The sequence below is a fragment of the Lagopus leucura genome, unplaced genomic scaffold (genome assembly GCF_019238085.1).
Source record: "Lagopus leucura isolate 7727_CA_CO unplaced genomic scaffold, USGS_WTPT01 Super-Scaffold_100028, whole genome shotgun sequence".
Lineage (NCBI taxonomy): Eukaryota > Metazoa > Chordata > Aves > Galliformes > Phasianidae > Lagopus > Lagopus leucura.
In genome coordinates this window covers 6,266,951-6,284,840 of record NW_024962279.1, presented here as the reverse complement: position 1 = coordinate 6,284,840, position 17,890 = coordinate 6,266,951, and the positions used below count along the sequence as shown (strand labels likewise).

At 44.2% G+C, this 17,890-nt stretch overlaps 1 protein-coding gene across 4 annotated transcripts in view; it reads right to left on the bottom strand.

Moving 5' to 3' along the window:
• The window catches only part of CNTN4 (contactin 4), a 253,514-nt gene that overhangs the window by 121,801 nt on the left and 113,823 nt on the right, over positions 1 to 17,890 (bottom strand). For all 4 annotated transcript variants that reach the window (XM_042880935.1, XM_042880934.1, XM_042880937.1 and 1 more), the window contains one exon: positions 252 to 390. In XM_042880935.1, coding sequence (XP_042736869.1) covers positions 252 to 306 — 55 coding nt within the window. In that variant the 5' untranslated portion in view covers positions 307 to 390. The remainder of the gene's footprint in view (positions 1 to 251; positions 391 to 17,890) is intronic.

Below are 17,890 nucleotides of genomic sequence, written 5' to 3'. Positions count from 1 at the left end.
TTAGCACTGAACGTGAGAAAACAATGTTTGTCAACAGCAGCTTGGATTGGGAGACGGGCAGAGCAGAGCTCTGAAACATGGAGCTGTTGCTGTGCTGATACTGTTCAGCTGGCAAAGAGCTGCAACCTCTGGTAACACCAGCCATGGAGCACAGCCTAGTTTTACCATTTTGTCATTGGAATGTAAGATGCAGCAAACTTTTGCTTTGGTGCACACACTCTAAAACAGAAAGTTTTAAAACAATGCTTTACCTGCAAGGCACACCATGAATGATTGCAGCACGAGCAGCTCCCATAGCAACCTCATCTTCAGCTTCCCAGGGCAGAGGAGACAGGTTCAGGAACTGCAGGAGAGAACCAGGCTCCGTGGAAATTTTAGGCCACTTTTAATCTGTAAAAGAGAAGAAGAGATTACAAGGAGACCTAGGATTGTTGCTCCTTCTGTTTCTTGAAAGTTTACTTTTCTTCCCAGGGAAATCACCTCTTAAGATCAAGAAAGAAGCTTTCAAAAACCATTAAGAATTGAAATCATTCTGAGAAGCAGTAAGATGAGCACTGGTGTGAAGAAGAGGAAAAGAAGCTTGTCAGGAGAGAAGCATGGAAGCTTATGTAGAAAACCAGCTCTGCAAAGCGAGGCTCCAGGTGCACTGGGCACTCAGGATGCTGAGATGCAGCCTCAGGTCTGCACATGCCTGCATCTCTCCATTTTCTCTCAACAGCAGATGCACTCACTGCCTCTCTGGGATAACTAGCAAATAAACTCTGTAAACTACAGTTAAGAAGAAGGTTATAAGAATCACTCTTGCTTCTCTTCAACAAATGCCACCCTCAGGTGAAGCAGACTGCCTCTCCAGGCAATGCTTGCTAAGCAGCATTCTCATCCTGCTCAGGGCAGGGGAATGTGTTACCTGTCTCACATCTTCACTGTCCTGGAAATCTTCAAAAATACTTCCAAACATCTAGTGAACCCTGATCATTTGCTCATTTTCAATTACAATTAGTAAGCAGCTGTAATTTTGAAGCAGGGAATCTGAAGATGCTCTGCTTCTCACTGCAGTACATCCACCCTGCACAACGCAAGGGCAAAAAAAAAGTCTCTCTCATGAAAGAAATCTTTTCCAGAGCAAGCATTTAAATATTAAAAAATAAATAAATCAAGCCAGACACACATTCTTATAACTTATTTATATCACTGAAGGCTGGAAGTTAAGGAGCCTTCGTGCTTACAAGACAAACTGCATGACTAATAGCACGTGAAGGACTATCATTAGAGGTCTCCGCTTGCTTTTGTGAGATAAAATTGATAGGATTCCTCTAATAAAGTCAGGTTGAATGCACTGAGAAGACCAAGAATCTGTCTTCTGATGCAATTTTCAAGAGGGTAGAGATTAATTGAGTATATTCATCTCTTCTCACGCAGACTGATTAGGCTAGCTGGGGTTAGCAGGAAGGCCTAATCAATGGAAACTAATAACATCTTAAGTGAGTGATTAGAGCATTAATTATTAATTTTTCTAAGAAAATGCCATCATAGACCTTTATATTGATTTACAAAGTTAAGCAGTTACTCTGTGTTTATAGGGAACTCAAGAAATGTATCTATTTGCCCTCTGTAGTCTGCACAGACGTACAAACACTTTTTCCTCTCTGCACCACATTCTGTTGGTTACAACTGTGCCCCTACAGGAGACTTCCACCAAAGGCAAAAGGCTTTCGGTGCTACACTCACCTCAGTGAGACTGGAGACAAACCCTACATTCACCAGCAGCTGCTGAAATTCTTTTGTGCTCTTGTTTTCCCATGGACCATTCCCATCAATAAGCCCATCATGTCACTTAAAAGGCTGCTCTTCATTACGCCACAGCGCAATGCTTTATGGATACTCTTCTTACTGCAATAAGCTACCTGAGACTACCAGAAAAATCACTTACAACCATTGATACTTAATTAAAAACACAAGAGGTACAGCACTTATCAACTTAAACCACTGCCAGGACGCCTATGGAAAGCAGCACAGACCTGCCAGCCCGCAGGAAGGCCAGCCAGCACCACTGGGTATATAAAACACAACATCTGACCACAGCAGAGCTGAGCAAAATGCCTCCATTTGTTCCATGGGCATTGAGGGCAGTGCTTCTGGAGAAGTGATGGAGATGAGAAACTGTTCCTCATGGAGGACCACGGAGCAGGCAGTCCTGTTTGTAGATTTCTCCTGCTTCTCTTCATAGAATCACCAAGGTTGAAAAAGACCTACAAGATCATCCAGTCCAACCATCCACCCATCACCAATAGTTCTCACTAAGCCATGTCCCTCAACACAATGTCCAAATGTTCCCTGAGCAGCTGCAGGGTCAGTGACTCCACCACTTCCCTGGGCAGCCCATTCCAGTGCTTGACCACTCTTTCAGAAAAGTAGTATATCCCAATGTCTACTCCCCAAGGCTGCTGAGTTACTTATTTCATTCCCTGCTTTTCTGTCACTGCAAGAAAATCCACAGCCTTCACCTCCTTACTGCTTCTTGCTGCTGCTCCTGATGCCCCATCCCTCTGGGGGAAGGCTGCAGCACTCTGCCTGCTTACACCTATTCTACTCACAGCTTTCTGCAAACTACTTTATATTCCATTCAGGAAATCATGCTTCTCTAAGCATTTTAAAAACTAATACAAAACATTTCCCAAGTATTAATGTAAATTAGTTTTTGGCTTATAAGGGCATTAAAAATAGCAGGCTCTTTCTTTCTTCCCAGGATGATTTTGCACAGTCATTGGGTCTTGCTTTCAGACAAAAATAAAAGCTATGCTAAAAATACACATTTTTAGTACTCAGCAGAGTTAATAATTAAGCCAACTGAAAAAACTGAAACTCTTCCCTAGCGCTTGGTTGTTCAAATATGCTCCATAGATCCAGCAGACATCAGAGGGTCACAAATGTCCTCCAAAGAAAAAGAAATTAGGTCCCCTAACGTTACCATAACACACACCAGTGTGGTACAAGAAGTTTCCCAAAGAGAAATGCTGCCTGTCTTATCATAAAAAATAGTGAAAAGTAAATGAGATGATCACAATTACAAATATTTTCCTAAGGTTAAAATACAGCTGTATTCAAGATGCTGCTGCGTTTTTGTTTCTCACGATAGTTCCCCATTTCACATGTGAGTGGCTCCAATCTCAGAAATGTTTTCCTGTAAACATAGCTGCTATTCATATCAGTAGGCTCCTTGTTGAAGTCTCTGTAAAATGTTGAAACACAATTTTTTATGGTAACAACTTTGGGAAACGCAGTACTTGTATACGAGCAAAAGATACATAATTGAACAGATCCTTCCCATTTCTAAATGTTTTCTGACTATAACATCCCAGGGGGTTTTGCTTCGCTTCTAAAGCGCTTCAAAATATTTTATTTCCAGAAAGAAGTGCATGCAGTTTCAGCCTTATTTCTAAAAAGACAAAAATGACAAGTGCTCGCAGTTTGGAAGCGCATCCCATTAGAAAATACAAAGGCAACACACGTGCCACACAGATGTCTTCCTAACTTTACTTTCAGCATTCACTTTCACCCATTGCAAATTCTTCTGCATGTGATTTGAGGTTGATGAAAAAAGCTGACTCTAAGAATTCCGACCGTAACAGGGAGTGAGAGGGGAAAAAACTCATGGGCAAGGAAAAGGGAAGATCTGTGACAGTGGTTGTGGTGGGGATGGTTGGATTTGGTGATCACAGTTGTCTCCTCCAACCTTCATGATTCTACAGCTCTCATTTTGGTGTGAAGGCAGGGCTTGTTGCCAGTAATTTCAATCTGCATTGTTAATGAGTAGCACTTTTGAACAAACACAAAGGAACAAAAATATAAACAAATATAATAAGGTCAAGCTATAATGATGCATTCAACACATCCTTTAGATGCAACTCCCTTCTCTCACTCTGCTGTAGCTTTCAGCAGAATGGTAAGAGCCCACTTCAGACTGCAGAGGCTCCCAGAATATTCTGAAGGAAAACTTTCAAAACTTGTCTCCAGCCCCAAAGCACTGCAGCAGCACCAAGAAGCCTTAGCAACCAGCTCACGTTTTCCTTCTGCACACCAGTGCACCACACGGTGCCAATTCTGTGAAACTCCAAAATAAATCACTGTTAATGAAGCATGCTGCACATACAGACAGCAACAGGCATCTTTTAATCACCTAAACAAAGAAGAGCCAGAGGTAAGCACAAAGCACCCTGAACACCAGCACAGGAGCTGCCAGTGGATGCAGCAGCACCTGCCTTGCCCAAACTTCCAAAGCATTACCAACCTTTCTAAACTGGAATGCTGGATTATAAAAGTAGCCTTCAGACTTGGTGCAAAAAGAGAGCAGAGCGATGGGCTGCCCCGACCAGCGTGAAGACTGGTGTAGGTTCCCTTTAGCAGAATGCCACTAACCTGCAAAACTGGGCATCCAGTGACAAAAGGCGCCTAAAAGATGTCCCCATAAAGTTGGGGTCTTTGCAGTAGTTTCTCACAGTGATTTTCTCACTGCTCAGTTCCTTTGTGGCAGCTGTTATTATGAGCCCTGAGATAAATATCAGCCTTCCAGGAGGGGCCCTTTTGCACTGGGAGAAGAAAAGGGAATTCAAAGGGCAACCATGGGAACGGAGGGGAGCAGGAGCATCTTGCACTGCATTCACAGCATGTCTGTCAGATCCTGATCCATCTCAAGCTGCTTTGCTGAAATTATCCCTTCTGGAGCTGTGCTTACACACAATTCGTGCACTAGGAAATACATATGGGTGTAACGTGCATGATAAAACAAATGACACACATACACCGTGTTTCTGAGACGTGCCTATGACAAATGGGGACAAAACGCTTCAAAAAATTAATTACCTAATAACAAGACTGAGAAAAGCAACGTCAGTTGTTACATTCTGTTTTGTCCTTCGGGCATTTGTTCCCACCCATGAGACAGAGATTTCATTTCACTCTACCCAGGAAGCTGCGGCCCCTCAGCGCACACACAGCATTCAGCTCATTCCTCTCGTTTGTATTTGTCAGGCTCTCCCCTGTGTGCCACGCCAGAGCCTTCCTCCCCGAAAAGGCAGCAGCCAGAGCCCAGCTGTCCCCTAGGAGGACAAGGCACACAGGTACATGGCATGGGTACACCTGTCAGACTGAGTGCAGCTGCTCACCTGATTGCACCAACCACATCCACACGGCCAACGTGTTTCTAACGGCATCAGCAAAGATCGCTGAAGGAACAACTCAGTAAGCATCCAGCGCAGTGAATCACCACCCACAGCACTCAAACATACTTTCTGCTGCCCTCCTGGATGTCAGCAGGGGGCGATTTCACCTCCTCCGAAACAAATCCAGCTGTGGCCAGCTGTGCTAGACAGGGCAGCCCTTCTCTCCCATGCAACACCAGGTGTGCACTGCTGCCAGCAGCCCTTCCTGACCTGTTAGCTCATCAGCTCTTACAAGCAATACACCTCCTGGCCTTATGCAAATACACATATGTGGTTTAAATGCTGTCTAGAAACTCCAGAGATACCAAACAGTCAAACAAGAATTCAGACACTCTTCCAACGTTTCGCTGTGTTGCAGAGTTGCCCACACAGCCACGGCAGCAGCAGCCATCTGTGCCAAACACTGCTATTCCCTGCTGCACAGCACCTCCCGCTTCGGAGCGCAAATCACCACCGATGAAAAAATGGCAGTAATTAAAGCCTTTTAATTACGAGTCACTAATTGCCACACAGTACCCTGTTAGAACCCTCGCTCTTGTCCGCTGCCCCCATGAATTGCTCTGTGAAACGTGAATCATTTGTAAGCATGAACAGCAGCTCGAGGTAAGGAGATCTGGGTGACTAAAGGCAAACCTCAATTAAAGCTGCAGGTGTCCATCAGGGATCACTTTGTATCACTGCACCTTTTCCATGGAATGGATGTATTAAAGCCACACACTGCACAGTGCTGCCCATCCTGCAGCTCACTGACCCACACAGCTCCCTGCCCCACGCACAGGTAAGTTTTCCATGAAGGGTTTGGAAGTTCCAAACAAGCAGCTATCTTCTACAGCGAGGAACAAATAATCAACTCTGCACAGGATGCCAGCTTTCAGGATAGCAAAGGAAGTTTTATTTGCAAGAGGTTCAGGAGAGCAAGCAAGCCCTGGGCACAAACGCAGGATGAGGAGTGCTTGGCCTGGAATGCTGTTTATTATCCCATTCCCAAAGTTTCATCTCCAAGTTTCCAAAGGCAGTACTGATGCCCTGGCCATGCCCTTGGGCTGAACTCAGCAGTGCTCCTGCCAGCTGCAGCCTATTTTCAGTGCTCCATTTCTCACCACGGTTACGTAAGAAGGCACAGCTTATGGTGCGAAGCCAAACGCTCGGCTGTTTGTGTGAAACTGAGGAACCCACGCAGTGAGGTAATAAAGCCAAATAAGAGTATTTACAGAGTCCTGACCCGCTTTTCCTCACGGATGTCCAGAGAAGGCACAGAACCACTCCTGCACGTCCCTCAGAGTTTTCCTTACAACAGCAATAGCTGAAATCACCACTCCCTTTGCAAATCTAAAAGTACATCTGGGTCAGATCCCTATTTGCAATGTTTTGCTGTCAAATAAATACCTGAAGGTGTTTGTTTCATAATAAAGCAAGCTGCTTCCCATGGAAACCAGCAGGAAAGCAGATAAATGGAGGTCTAGCTTTCACAGTCCTACAGAACAGGTAATTTAGCACCGACATAGTCAACTGGAGTGGCTCAGATCTTCACTCTGGACTGAAAACAGCTGCCCAACCCCTCAGCCCACAAAGCAAGCAGCCAAGAGGAGACCTTGAAGGATGGATGGACCCATCTGCTGCACGGAGCTCGAGAAGCCAAATCCTTATGGTTTGAAGCAGAGAGAAAGCGAGTGCTGCTGCTCAGGCCGTGATGTCAGTGGGGGTTGCTCTGAGGTGTAACTCAGGGAATATATGTAGGCTGTAACAGAAAACAACACATCGCACTTGTAGTGCATTGGAACATCACTAGTGATTTCCAAATCTCATAACTGCAGATAAGTGCAGATGGAAACAACTGCCATGGGCAAAACAGCAGGACTGAGGTTATGGCCAAAGGCTGCAGTCACCAGAAGCCCCTGGCCCAGACTGTGCTCACACTGCAGAGCACAGGGCTGGAGACAGCCCTGAGCTGCTTTGCACCTTGGAGCTCCTTGGACATCAAGTCTCTGCAGAAGATGCTTCAAGACTTGCCCCCAGGTAAGGGGAGGGCAGAAGTGCCCAGACCCATCTCAGGGCTGACAGATCACCCCAGGCCAAGCACTGCGCAGTGACCCCCGTGACACCTCTGTGTAGTCAGTGCTGTTCTGTGATACACTCCATAATGCAATCTTTTTGCTCTGATTTAATTACTAAACATAAAAGGAAATAAACTTCAGAAGGAAAACAAAGAAATTGCCCTGCGTGTAATTTATGGGAGCTATTCTTCAGCTGAATGCCATAAAACCCTGCGTGTTTATGATCCCCTATTAGAGGGCTGAAAACACACTTGCATTTGCTTATATTGACTATGCAGATTATGTGATATTGCCGCTTTTTTCTGCCTCTGCCATTTTTCACAGGAGCAGCGTATTTGTCTAAAGACATCCCTGCACAAAGCATTGGTTCCTACTAGGAGGAAAAAAAACAAAGCCTGGCTGTGTGTTCCTCATAGCCACAGGCTGCTGAGTAGGAAGCAGCGAGCAGCCGGCGGGGGGATGCAGGAGATAGGGGCACAGTGCCCAGATCTGCTCTCAGTCCACACTAACAGTTACTGGAGGGAACTTCACGGCCAGACAGAACAGGACCCAGCTCTGCAGTGGATAACGATGTCAAATGATCTGAGCTGAGCAGCACTGCAGGAATGGCGGGACAGCAGCGGGAGGATTTATTGAGATATCATGCTAATCCCTCGGTTTTCTTGTCATAGGAAACAGATGAAAGGAAATAAGGTTTGCAAACTTGACTGCAGCATTGATTTATGTATAACAGCTTCAAAAAGCAAGGAACAGAAACGTGTGTTCCTGTTATCCCTGACTTAGGGCTCTGCACAGCAGTGGGCACAGTGGGGCTCCTGGCTCTCCTCCGAGCAACTTGCCTTCCCAGCCACACTCCTCCATCCCAGGATTGAACCCAATTGAGGGGAGCAGCAAAAGGCTGGGTATTGGTGCACATGCAATGCAGTGTCTTTAGCACCCAGGACAGCTTCAGCACAGAGATTTTACTCCTCTCTTTTGTAAGCTGTTCCCTGAGCAGCAGGTTCTTCTTCCACCTTGCACAGATGGAGTCGGTATGAAAAACAGGATGAATTCACACCCAACTGAGCCTATTCTCTGAAGAGGTGGCAAAAGTTCATCTCTTGCCAGCTTGCAGATAGGCCCAGCTAGCTAAGGAATTAAATATACGCTGTGCATCCTAGTGCTGCAGTCACAACATTCCTTTTTACTGCCTATTAAACCCCCTTTTAGTATCTCCTCGAGTTTTAATTGTCAGCGTTTCAGCCTTCATCTGTGCCTCATCTCTGTGCCAACTCTTCTCCAGTTACAGTCGCTATCTCACACCTCTTGTTTTGCATAGATGGATCTGTCAGCTCAAATTTAATATACTCAGTATTTGACAAAACTTCTTAGTGGTTCCTGGGAGCTTCTGGGACAGTGTTGTTTAACACATCCTGAATAGAAAATAAATAGTTCAAGAAAAAAAAAAGGATTTAAAGGAGCACAGAATTACAAAATTAAGGCTGAGAAGGAGATGAAAAACATTTGACTAAAAACTTCATCTGCTTTAGCTTCATAGACTGGATTGAGGCTCCAGCTCTGAGCAAGGAAGACAACCCACGTAGCTACACAATTAGAGTGATCTTGGAATAGCTACATAAGGATTTACTGCAAACAATAAAAGTTCAACTCTACAATTTAAGTTATAACAGTGAGGTGTTAATTTATCTCCTGTTAAGACAGTTAAAGCAATGACAAGTAGCTAGAACCAGAGAGCAGAAATAGCCCATTTTACGGCCTGACATACAGATGGAAAAGATCTTTGATGTAACAGAAGCCCATCAGCTCCAATGGGCTTTGGATAAGACCAGGGTGGAAATACTAGTAAAAACAGCACTGTAGGAAGAAATGGTGTAATAATAATAAATATATGCATCATAGTATTTGTCAGTTAAATTAGTTCTATGTGCAGGATAACTCATGAGAAACAACTATTTATAAACCTTCACCAAAATATAACAAGGAGCCCTTATTTCATTTTTACTTTAATTAAAGCAGCAGCTCAACGCACAGCCATTACATTCCCCATTATTTTACAGCCACCACACTGCCAAGAGAACTCCATGAAATACCCAAAGTGAGCCAGAAGTCGCAGATAAAACAGGAGAAAGATAAATATTTCAATCAAAGGGATGCTTGCACAAGAGCTGGCTCAATGGCTCCACATGAGCCAGGCAGCAGGCAGGAGATAAGCAGAGATATGGCTCGGGCTCTGATGCTATAAGCAATGAGCATAGGCTGATTTTAGTCTCTGCAGTGGAAGAATGAGTCCAGGAAAGCTTTGGGTTCCCTGAAAACATTAGACAGAAGGCAGAGAAACTGAGCTGATAGTTACAAACACAGTAGGAAAAATCTTTTCTTCCTTTATCGCTCTACGCATGAGAAAAAGAAAATCACCATGAAGGCACAGCAGGAATCACTACTGAGTGCTAATCACAGGATGGCATTGTTTTGAGGTTGGAGGTATATAAATATTTAGTTTCAGCCCATGAAGTCACTATTTTTAAATGCTCCCTAGTTTATCTGTCTGTGCCTTCTGTCTGCTCACTTGCAGAAGTTCTCAAGGCAAGCAGCCCTCAGACTTCTGGGTTTGTAAGGGTATTAAACTGTGTACAAACAACAATTAATGCTATTGAGATCTGTCTGCTTTGAAATCCAGATGGGAAATGACCATGGTTGGTTCCCGGTCTTCATTCAGAGAGATGTTCATCCAACTAAGTTCACAAAAACAATTTAAGAAAACACACAGAGGATAATTTAAAGAAGGACATTCAAACATCCAGGCAATTTCCATGAATCCTGACCTACATGTGAATTTTGTGACAAAGGCAGCCAGCAGGATCATTCTCCTTTGCCCAGAGATGAAGTCAAGCCTGGTGCAGTGACAAGAGCTGACCTTGAGCGCTCCATCCCCAGACAAAGAGAACGCTCCTGACTGCAAAACACAACCCATGGCTTCAAATGCATGGGGCTACAGGCAGCCTTTATCAACTGACAGGGTTTCTCCAAATCAGCCCAACCAGTTGGCTTTGCACAAGTCTGGAATTGTTAGATGGGGCATCCAAACCAACAGCAGGACAACAGCAGCCACTGTACGTACTCTTGCACAGTAACCACATCCATGTCCTACACTCATGTGTAGGCGCTATTAACGCATGGTCATTCAGGACCCAAAGTAGTAAGCTTAATTCCCTGGCACAGTACAGCTGGGACACAGTGTGAGCCCCACGAGCTACAGCAGCACTTCTTTCTCTTGTGTCCTCCCATGGCCTACACTTCTATGATTGAGTGGAGGGTTATTAGGGTAGGATGGTTAGGTCGTGGTTGGACTCAATGATCTTTAAGGTCTTTTCCAACCTGAGCAATTCTGATTCTAGAGCATGAATGTAAACATGATGGTAAGAATTTCACCCTTGACCGAGAATTCAAATTATCACACTGATCAGCTTTGCCACACGTAGCATAGAAAAGATTCACATCAACGTTGTCACCTTGCTGGTGCAGAACAGCAGCATACAGCAGAGCTAATCAAGTGGCAAAAAACAACTTTCTTCTGAACCACGAGATGACACCCCCCAGTCACACCCCCAAATTATTTCACTGTAATGTTTTCAGCGTTGACCCATTTCTCGCACAAAATGTGCCCTCAAACCTCACAGACACAAAGTCAATTCTGCCCATCTCATTTTCCAAGAGATGAGTGCACATTAGTGGCAGATTTTATTAGAAAGCAATCTTCTAGCAGCCCAGGGAACAGAAGGTGCACCTGTGGGCACCCAAAATGAAGGGATGATTCAAAACCACAAAACATTTTCATTACACCCCACCAAATAATTTTAGCACAGCACACCTGCAAGCTGGACTCTAAACAGCTCAGCACTGCTTCTTTGCTCCATGAGCAGAGCTATTCTAGCACACAAGCCATGGGCAGCCATTAGGAGTGGAAGTCAGGGAAGCATTTAGGTCAACAGACGGACAAACTGAACTGCACCAAACTTTGGAGAAAGGTAACAACTAATACGTGGTGTTTGCAATATGCTGAACTTCTGTAACACACAGAGCACATTAAATCTGACATCCCAGGAAAGTGGAAAATCTATGCCCAGGTGCACAAAACTCAGTAAGTTGATGAAAAACTTAATTCACAATATTTATATCTTTAGCTGTGATAGAACATAAGAAAATATACTTCAGACCTGGGATTCTTTTAAGATCAGCTATCTTTTCTGCCTCTCCAGCTGGACCAGTTTATTTACTTCTCATCCTGTTAATTCATTTTTAAGAAATGCAATTGGGCATATTGGAATAAAAGGATTTTTGTTAATAGTATAATAAAAACGATGCTTCCCGCTGTGGGGGGCAGCAATACAAGTGATGGATTAGTAGCAGAGTGTGGGTGAGATGGCCAAACTTGCATGTTAAAGACAATTTATATAATTATGCTTATGCACAGCTTAGCACATGTAACATCCAGGCAGCACGCGGAAAGAAACTGCAGTGAAGCAGTGCTTGATACCAAGCACAGAGATCAATTTGTAGATTTCTTGTGGGAGAATCACACTAAACCCTAATATTGATGTAACGTTAAAAGATATTCTAAATCAATTGATATTTAAGGCTGCTTCACTGTTACTGCGTCTGGGTAATGCAAAAGCCTTGTTAACCCTCATGTATGGATCTTTAACTTGGAAAGACTTCTTCAATTTCATACCAGGAAGAGACTGTTAATATAATCAGGAGTCTGTCAAGCTGTTAAGAAGCAGGCAGACTGTGTATTTCCATCTTCAGTGACACGGGCCAGAACCCAACTTACATAAACTAACCAACTTCTGAAATTTTCAATGGAATATGTTAACAACAGCAGCAAACCTAATTCTATAGGGATCAAATCTGTTGGGGGAAAAAAAAAACCACCTTCTGTGCTCTTCACAGGGCTCTGGCACTTCCCAACCTCGGCAGAGTCGTAATTATTTCCTTCAGGCTGGGCTGAGGCCACCCAGCTGCTTCTGCTGCTTCCATTCCTGTAAATGCCATCATGATTTAATGACTCTCTATCATTCCTCTCCTGAGAGCAGGGGCTGAGCATGCACAGAGTCAGCTAAAGACACACAACTTCATCGCATCTTCTCATATCCATCATTTATACGCAGGGCAACCCACCAGCCATTTAACCTGATTAGGTTCTCATGCCCCACTTGCAAAAGATACAGAGATTGTCCCAGAATTATTTATAAAATCAGTGAGACGTGAACCAGGCATCTAACTTTACATGCAAGGAACTGCATTTGAAACTTGAAGGTATCCAAAGATTTCAGAAACATCTTTCCACAAATAGCACAAATGCGAAGTCTTTTGCCCTTTAACAAAGCTTGGATTTCATGAACCTTTTTCTAAATCCACCTTTTTAGAAACAAATCCCATCACATGAAGGAAGACAGGCCCAGATGCTGAACTCCACAGCTTAAGGCTTGTCATGAACTCCTCATTCTGAAAGCACCTATTCCCTGATGAAGCCAGGTCTCCCATCCCTTAATTAAGAGCAGGAGCTTTGTGTGTAAACCAGAAACTGCATTTGTCAAAATAAGAAAAATGACACTTTCCATGTTTAAATACACACTCTGCTCTTGCAGCATTCTTAAAACAAGGAACTGCCCTCATTTCACCATTCACAGCATTTTCAGCTGCTACCACCTAACACAGAGTGCCATGTGTCTGACTTGCATTCTGTGCCATCTCTGAGCACAACGCCTTGCACGAAGGAAGGCCTGAAATATTTCCAGCATCAGTGCAAAGCACACTGCTGATCCTGCACAACTCAGCAGCTGCCCTGTTGTCTTCCCTCCTATGCCATCTCCCTCCTCTGGTGATGGAATTCTTCCAGACAGCTGTGGGACTTCTCATTAACTGCAACTGCAGTTGCTGGGTTTTACAGAAGTGAAGAATTCAGAAAGCTCTTAATAGGTTTTCGTTGGTCTTTCAGGAATTAGACCAATTTTACCTCACAAACAACTTACAGATGACAATATTGGGTAGTCCCGAGTCAACACTCCTGATGAAAACCTAGGCTACTGCACGAGCCTCACCCCAAATTTCACATTATAAGCCACAAAGATGAAAAGAGCAGAAAACCAAAGTAATTTTATAAGATCTGCTAATCACAAATGCAACGTCTGACACATCTTCTGTAGTTATGGAATGGTATATTGGTTACTGTTAACATGAAGGTGCTTTTCTCCTTGTCAGCACGATTACCTACAATAAATGCATCTGCTTGGTTTGGATTCTCACGGTCAACAAGCTTCCCAGACCAGATGTTTCCTTATGGAAAGAAATTAAACCAACAGAGGAGGTTTCCCTAAAAGGAACAGGGCAGAGAGGTGCCCATCCACCGCAGCCTCCCTCTGCAGTGAGCATGTCATGAGATAAGCAAAGAACTGAAACCTTCCACATATCCAATGTCCAAAAGATCCAGAAGGGAATCAGAGAATCACGCCCTTCTCTGCTATAGGACTGCATGATTCCCTGCAGCCAGAAGGGGAAGAAGCCATGCTTGGAAAGCCTACTTTGTGCATGCAATTTCTTGCCACGTACTGACCTCTACAAAGGAAATACCTCCACAGAAGAACAACAAAGATCATCCACATCCCTACGCCCCCTGAGGCTGAACGCTGTCACTTACTGCAAAACACGGGCATTTGCTCTTGGTTATATAATTTTAGCTCACACAGAGATGTCATTAACGTGGTTAAGCACCGAACGGTAGCTGAAGGCGACTTGTAAGTATCAGTCCATGCTATAAACTATTCAGGATTCATAATGGTTCACACTGTAACTCACCAGTGCACACGACAGCCGTTCCCAGCTCCTCGCAGCTCTCGCACACCCGATGCATTTCCACACCGGCCCTCCTCAACGTGATGCTCATCCTCCCTGCTTCATCTGACCACAGTCCTCTTCGACACCTACTGCCTGATTTACATTTCCTTCGCAGAGCACTCCAATTCCTGTCCCTCAATACAGGGTTTCCTTCTGTCAAGTCTTAAATTTGTTGTCTTTGCACTGTTTGCCAACTGCCGGGGATAGACGGCTTCTGTAAATTCTGCCATCTCCTTTCAAGTCTACAACGCTGCATTTTACATCTTGCCATGAAAGAGACTTTATTTCTCTGGTATCCTTCTGATGCTTCCCTCTCAACATTAAATCATTGATTTTCCCTCCTCAAAACCAGGCTGATGTTGGTGCAGCCCTTTGCTTTATAAGCAAAACTGCTTTATAGGTTCCTTGAGAATAAGTGTCTTTTAATTGTAGTGAACAGAACTCTAACAAAGGCTTTCTGTGCAATAAATACAGGCAGGGCTTACCTGTGATTTATAGCTTGCCTCCTACCATACAATAAAGCTGTCTGCTACGCCATCGGAACTATTAACTAAGCAGCATTGAGCTGAACATTCAAAAATCCTCCGATGCGTTGGTTCAAAGCCAAACGTGTGATGTTGAAGTCAATACATAAAATTGCAGCTAAGGAATTAACAGCTTATAGAAATCAAAGATTTCTGTCACCTCTATGCTCTGCACAGCAGAGCCTGGGTGGCTGGAAACATGCTTTGCTTTAACCTGGATATATGCTTCTTAGAAAGAATGCAATAAAATAGGGCAGATCTTGCATCGGTGCTTTTCTTCATTAGATCTGACTTGTTCTGCTAAGATATTGATACTTTGAAACCCAAAAGCAACACTGAGCTGATAAAAAAATTAACTATTTCATGGTTCAATACGTTATGCACCATGAGTTTAATCAGAAATGACGTAGCCAAGAATAATCTGAAGCAGAGAAAATCTGAAATACCTATCACTCTCAGCAACAAAACATCCCAAGTTACGTGCAATAAAGCATTTAAAGCATATAAAGCATATAGAAAACACTGCTTTCCTATTATGTCCTTCAGTGGCTAAAGAACACCAGTGATTAACTCTCGCAGTCCTTAAAGAAACCTTTCATTAAATAGCTTTACAACCCTCACACCCTCTTCTAACACTGGGGGTTATTTATTTATTTATGCTCTCAAAGAGAAGTATACATACATGCCAAAGCCTGGCACGTTAGAAGAGGGTTGATTCTTCTGCTATGTGATGCACGCTGAAGCAGTGCCACAGGTCTTTTTCCCTCTGTCTGCTCGTAATGGAAATGCTGGATTACAACACCGCTAAGGAAACTCATTGTCATGACAGTGTTCACTTCAGCCCTTCCACAACCAGCGCTCACCAGCGATGCCTTTCATTCTTAAACGAGGGCAAACTCTTCTTTCAATTAAGGAAAAATTCTGAAGACAACAAAGCTAAACATACTCACTGCATGTGCTTAATTGAGGCTTACAGCTTCCCATGAAAGCTGAAGGCTACATAACAAAAACCCAGAGCACCTCTGGAGGGTAGGATGCTCACTCCCCCAGGCATGGCCCTAACACTGCACTGCTATTTCATCATCTCTGCCTGCTGTATGTTACCTGTTGCTTATCCTGTTCCCTTTTATTCCTAGGCTGCAGGAATGTCTGCAGCACTCAGTAACCCACTGTTGCTGCTCTTTCCTTTGCTGTTCTCAGTCAGCCAAATCTAATGAGAATATCCTCTGTCCTCACTGGTGAGTCACTTCCATACTTCATAGAGGTTTTCTCCACTTTGAGACTTATTGCCTATTCAGGAAATGACAACAATAACAACAAATTTATTTGCCTTTTTCTATGTACCGCCCATGGCACCATGGAACACGCAACTGCTCTGCACCTCAGACAAGAGCAACGCTGTGCGACTTTGGAGCACTCTTAGGCTCTGAGCTCTAGCCAGAAAAAAAGTCAACTCCAAAGACAGACCATTTAAACAACTGCATTACAAAAGTATATGAAACCAGAGTGACATTTACTAACATCCCGCAATATCCAAAAAATCCATACACCTGGATATAGGCTGTTATCAATCTTAAATGTCACCGCTACCGCTTACAAATTACACAGCCTCGCAAAACCACAGCAGCACCCACATCTAAGGCTGGTATCAGAGGTACTGACTCGTGCTGCTGGTCTGACAGTGCTGAAGCAAGCATCAGTGCAAGCACCTGGCATGTAGTCCAGCCCTCAGCCACTGATGGGCGCTACAAAAGCACAGAGACAACTCTTCCTGCACAGCACTGGCTTTAATGCAGCTTTGTAAGCAATTGCATTTGCTCTGAGTTTACAGTGATAAGGTCATCCAGGCACCTGGAGCTATCAGTAAGACTGAAAGCCAATCCTGAAAGTCTCAGCCATCTATCACACAACTCCAATTTTGGAGTTGGTAGTGAACAAAGCAAAGTCTTCCTGGGCAAAGAAATGCTTCTCTCAACTCACTTCTCAGCATCTAAATGAAAGAAATTGACACTTCTGGCACTGTCAGCAAGTCACAAACACATCCAAAGGTGTAAGCCCAGGAAAGGCACCCGGGTCTTCTCCAACCATCTAAGCCAGCTCTGTGCAGGAGACGCCCGGATGGCTCCAGCACCCAGCTGCAGTGCCAATGTGGCATTTCTACATCCCAGTAGAGAAGCGTTCTGCTTCCCAGAAATAATTTTTGTTCTCCTTTTATCCCCAATGTACCTGACTGAACTGCTCAGCTTGCTCTTAAAGAGTTTTATCTATGCTCAGCAGCACTGCAGTGCCACGCTACACGACAAGATCTCCAACTTACAAGGAAAGCGGTTGGTCTAAAGAACAGCTGATTTGCTTAAATTAATTGATTACACACATTTTAAAAGAACAAAAATTAAAAAAAAAAAAAAGAGAGGAAACAGCAAGCCCCAGGCACTGCTCTGCCTCACCAGCTTGATCCAGGAGTGCAGCAGCTCGTCCCTGTGCTCACAGGATGCCCAGCGCTCCGTCCCAGCCTCCTGCAGCTCTGCCACTGGGGATGGGGAGCAGCTCTCAATGCCAGCCCCAACCACAGGCACGGGCGTGCTCACAAGCTGCAGTGAGGGCTGTGAGCACAAGACAGACCTGTTCCTTGCAGGGTTAAACTCTGGGGACAAAGCTTGTTGTGAAGTCTCCACTCTCAAAGGCGCAAAAAACTGTACATCCGTACAGTTTTTCATTTGTTTTTTAAAATTGCAATAAGGGTAGCCTATAGAGCTGCCTCTTTTTCCAATATATACTGCAGGTTTATTGCTTTATGCATGTTTTATTTAAGCCTCAAAGCCAGTAGCTCGTAAGGTCAACGTAACAAATATGTAATTGCCACATTTATTATTAAAGTAAACAGATCCTTCTCCCATGGCACTTTATGAATCAGTAAAGACTGCACTTGAACCTTCTCACACAGCCCTGGGTGCCAAACACTGTATTGGAGCTGTAATAACCACACCAACACGTACATCAAATGAATGGTGAAAAACAGTTACAGAGAGGAGAGGAAGCTGATTTATAGCAGGGCAACACCCAGGGGACATCTGCAGCTCCCATTCCTGAGCCAGCAGTTGCCCAGAGGACATGAGGATCCATCCAACCACTCCCAGAATGGGAAGGGTCAGTGGTGTTCTAGGGAAACGACCTCCAGGGCTCGAGCAAAAGCAATGTT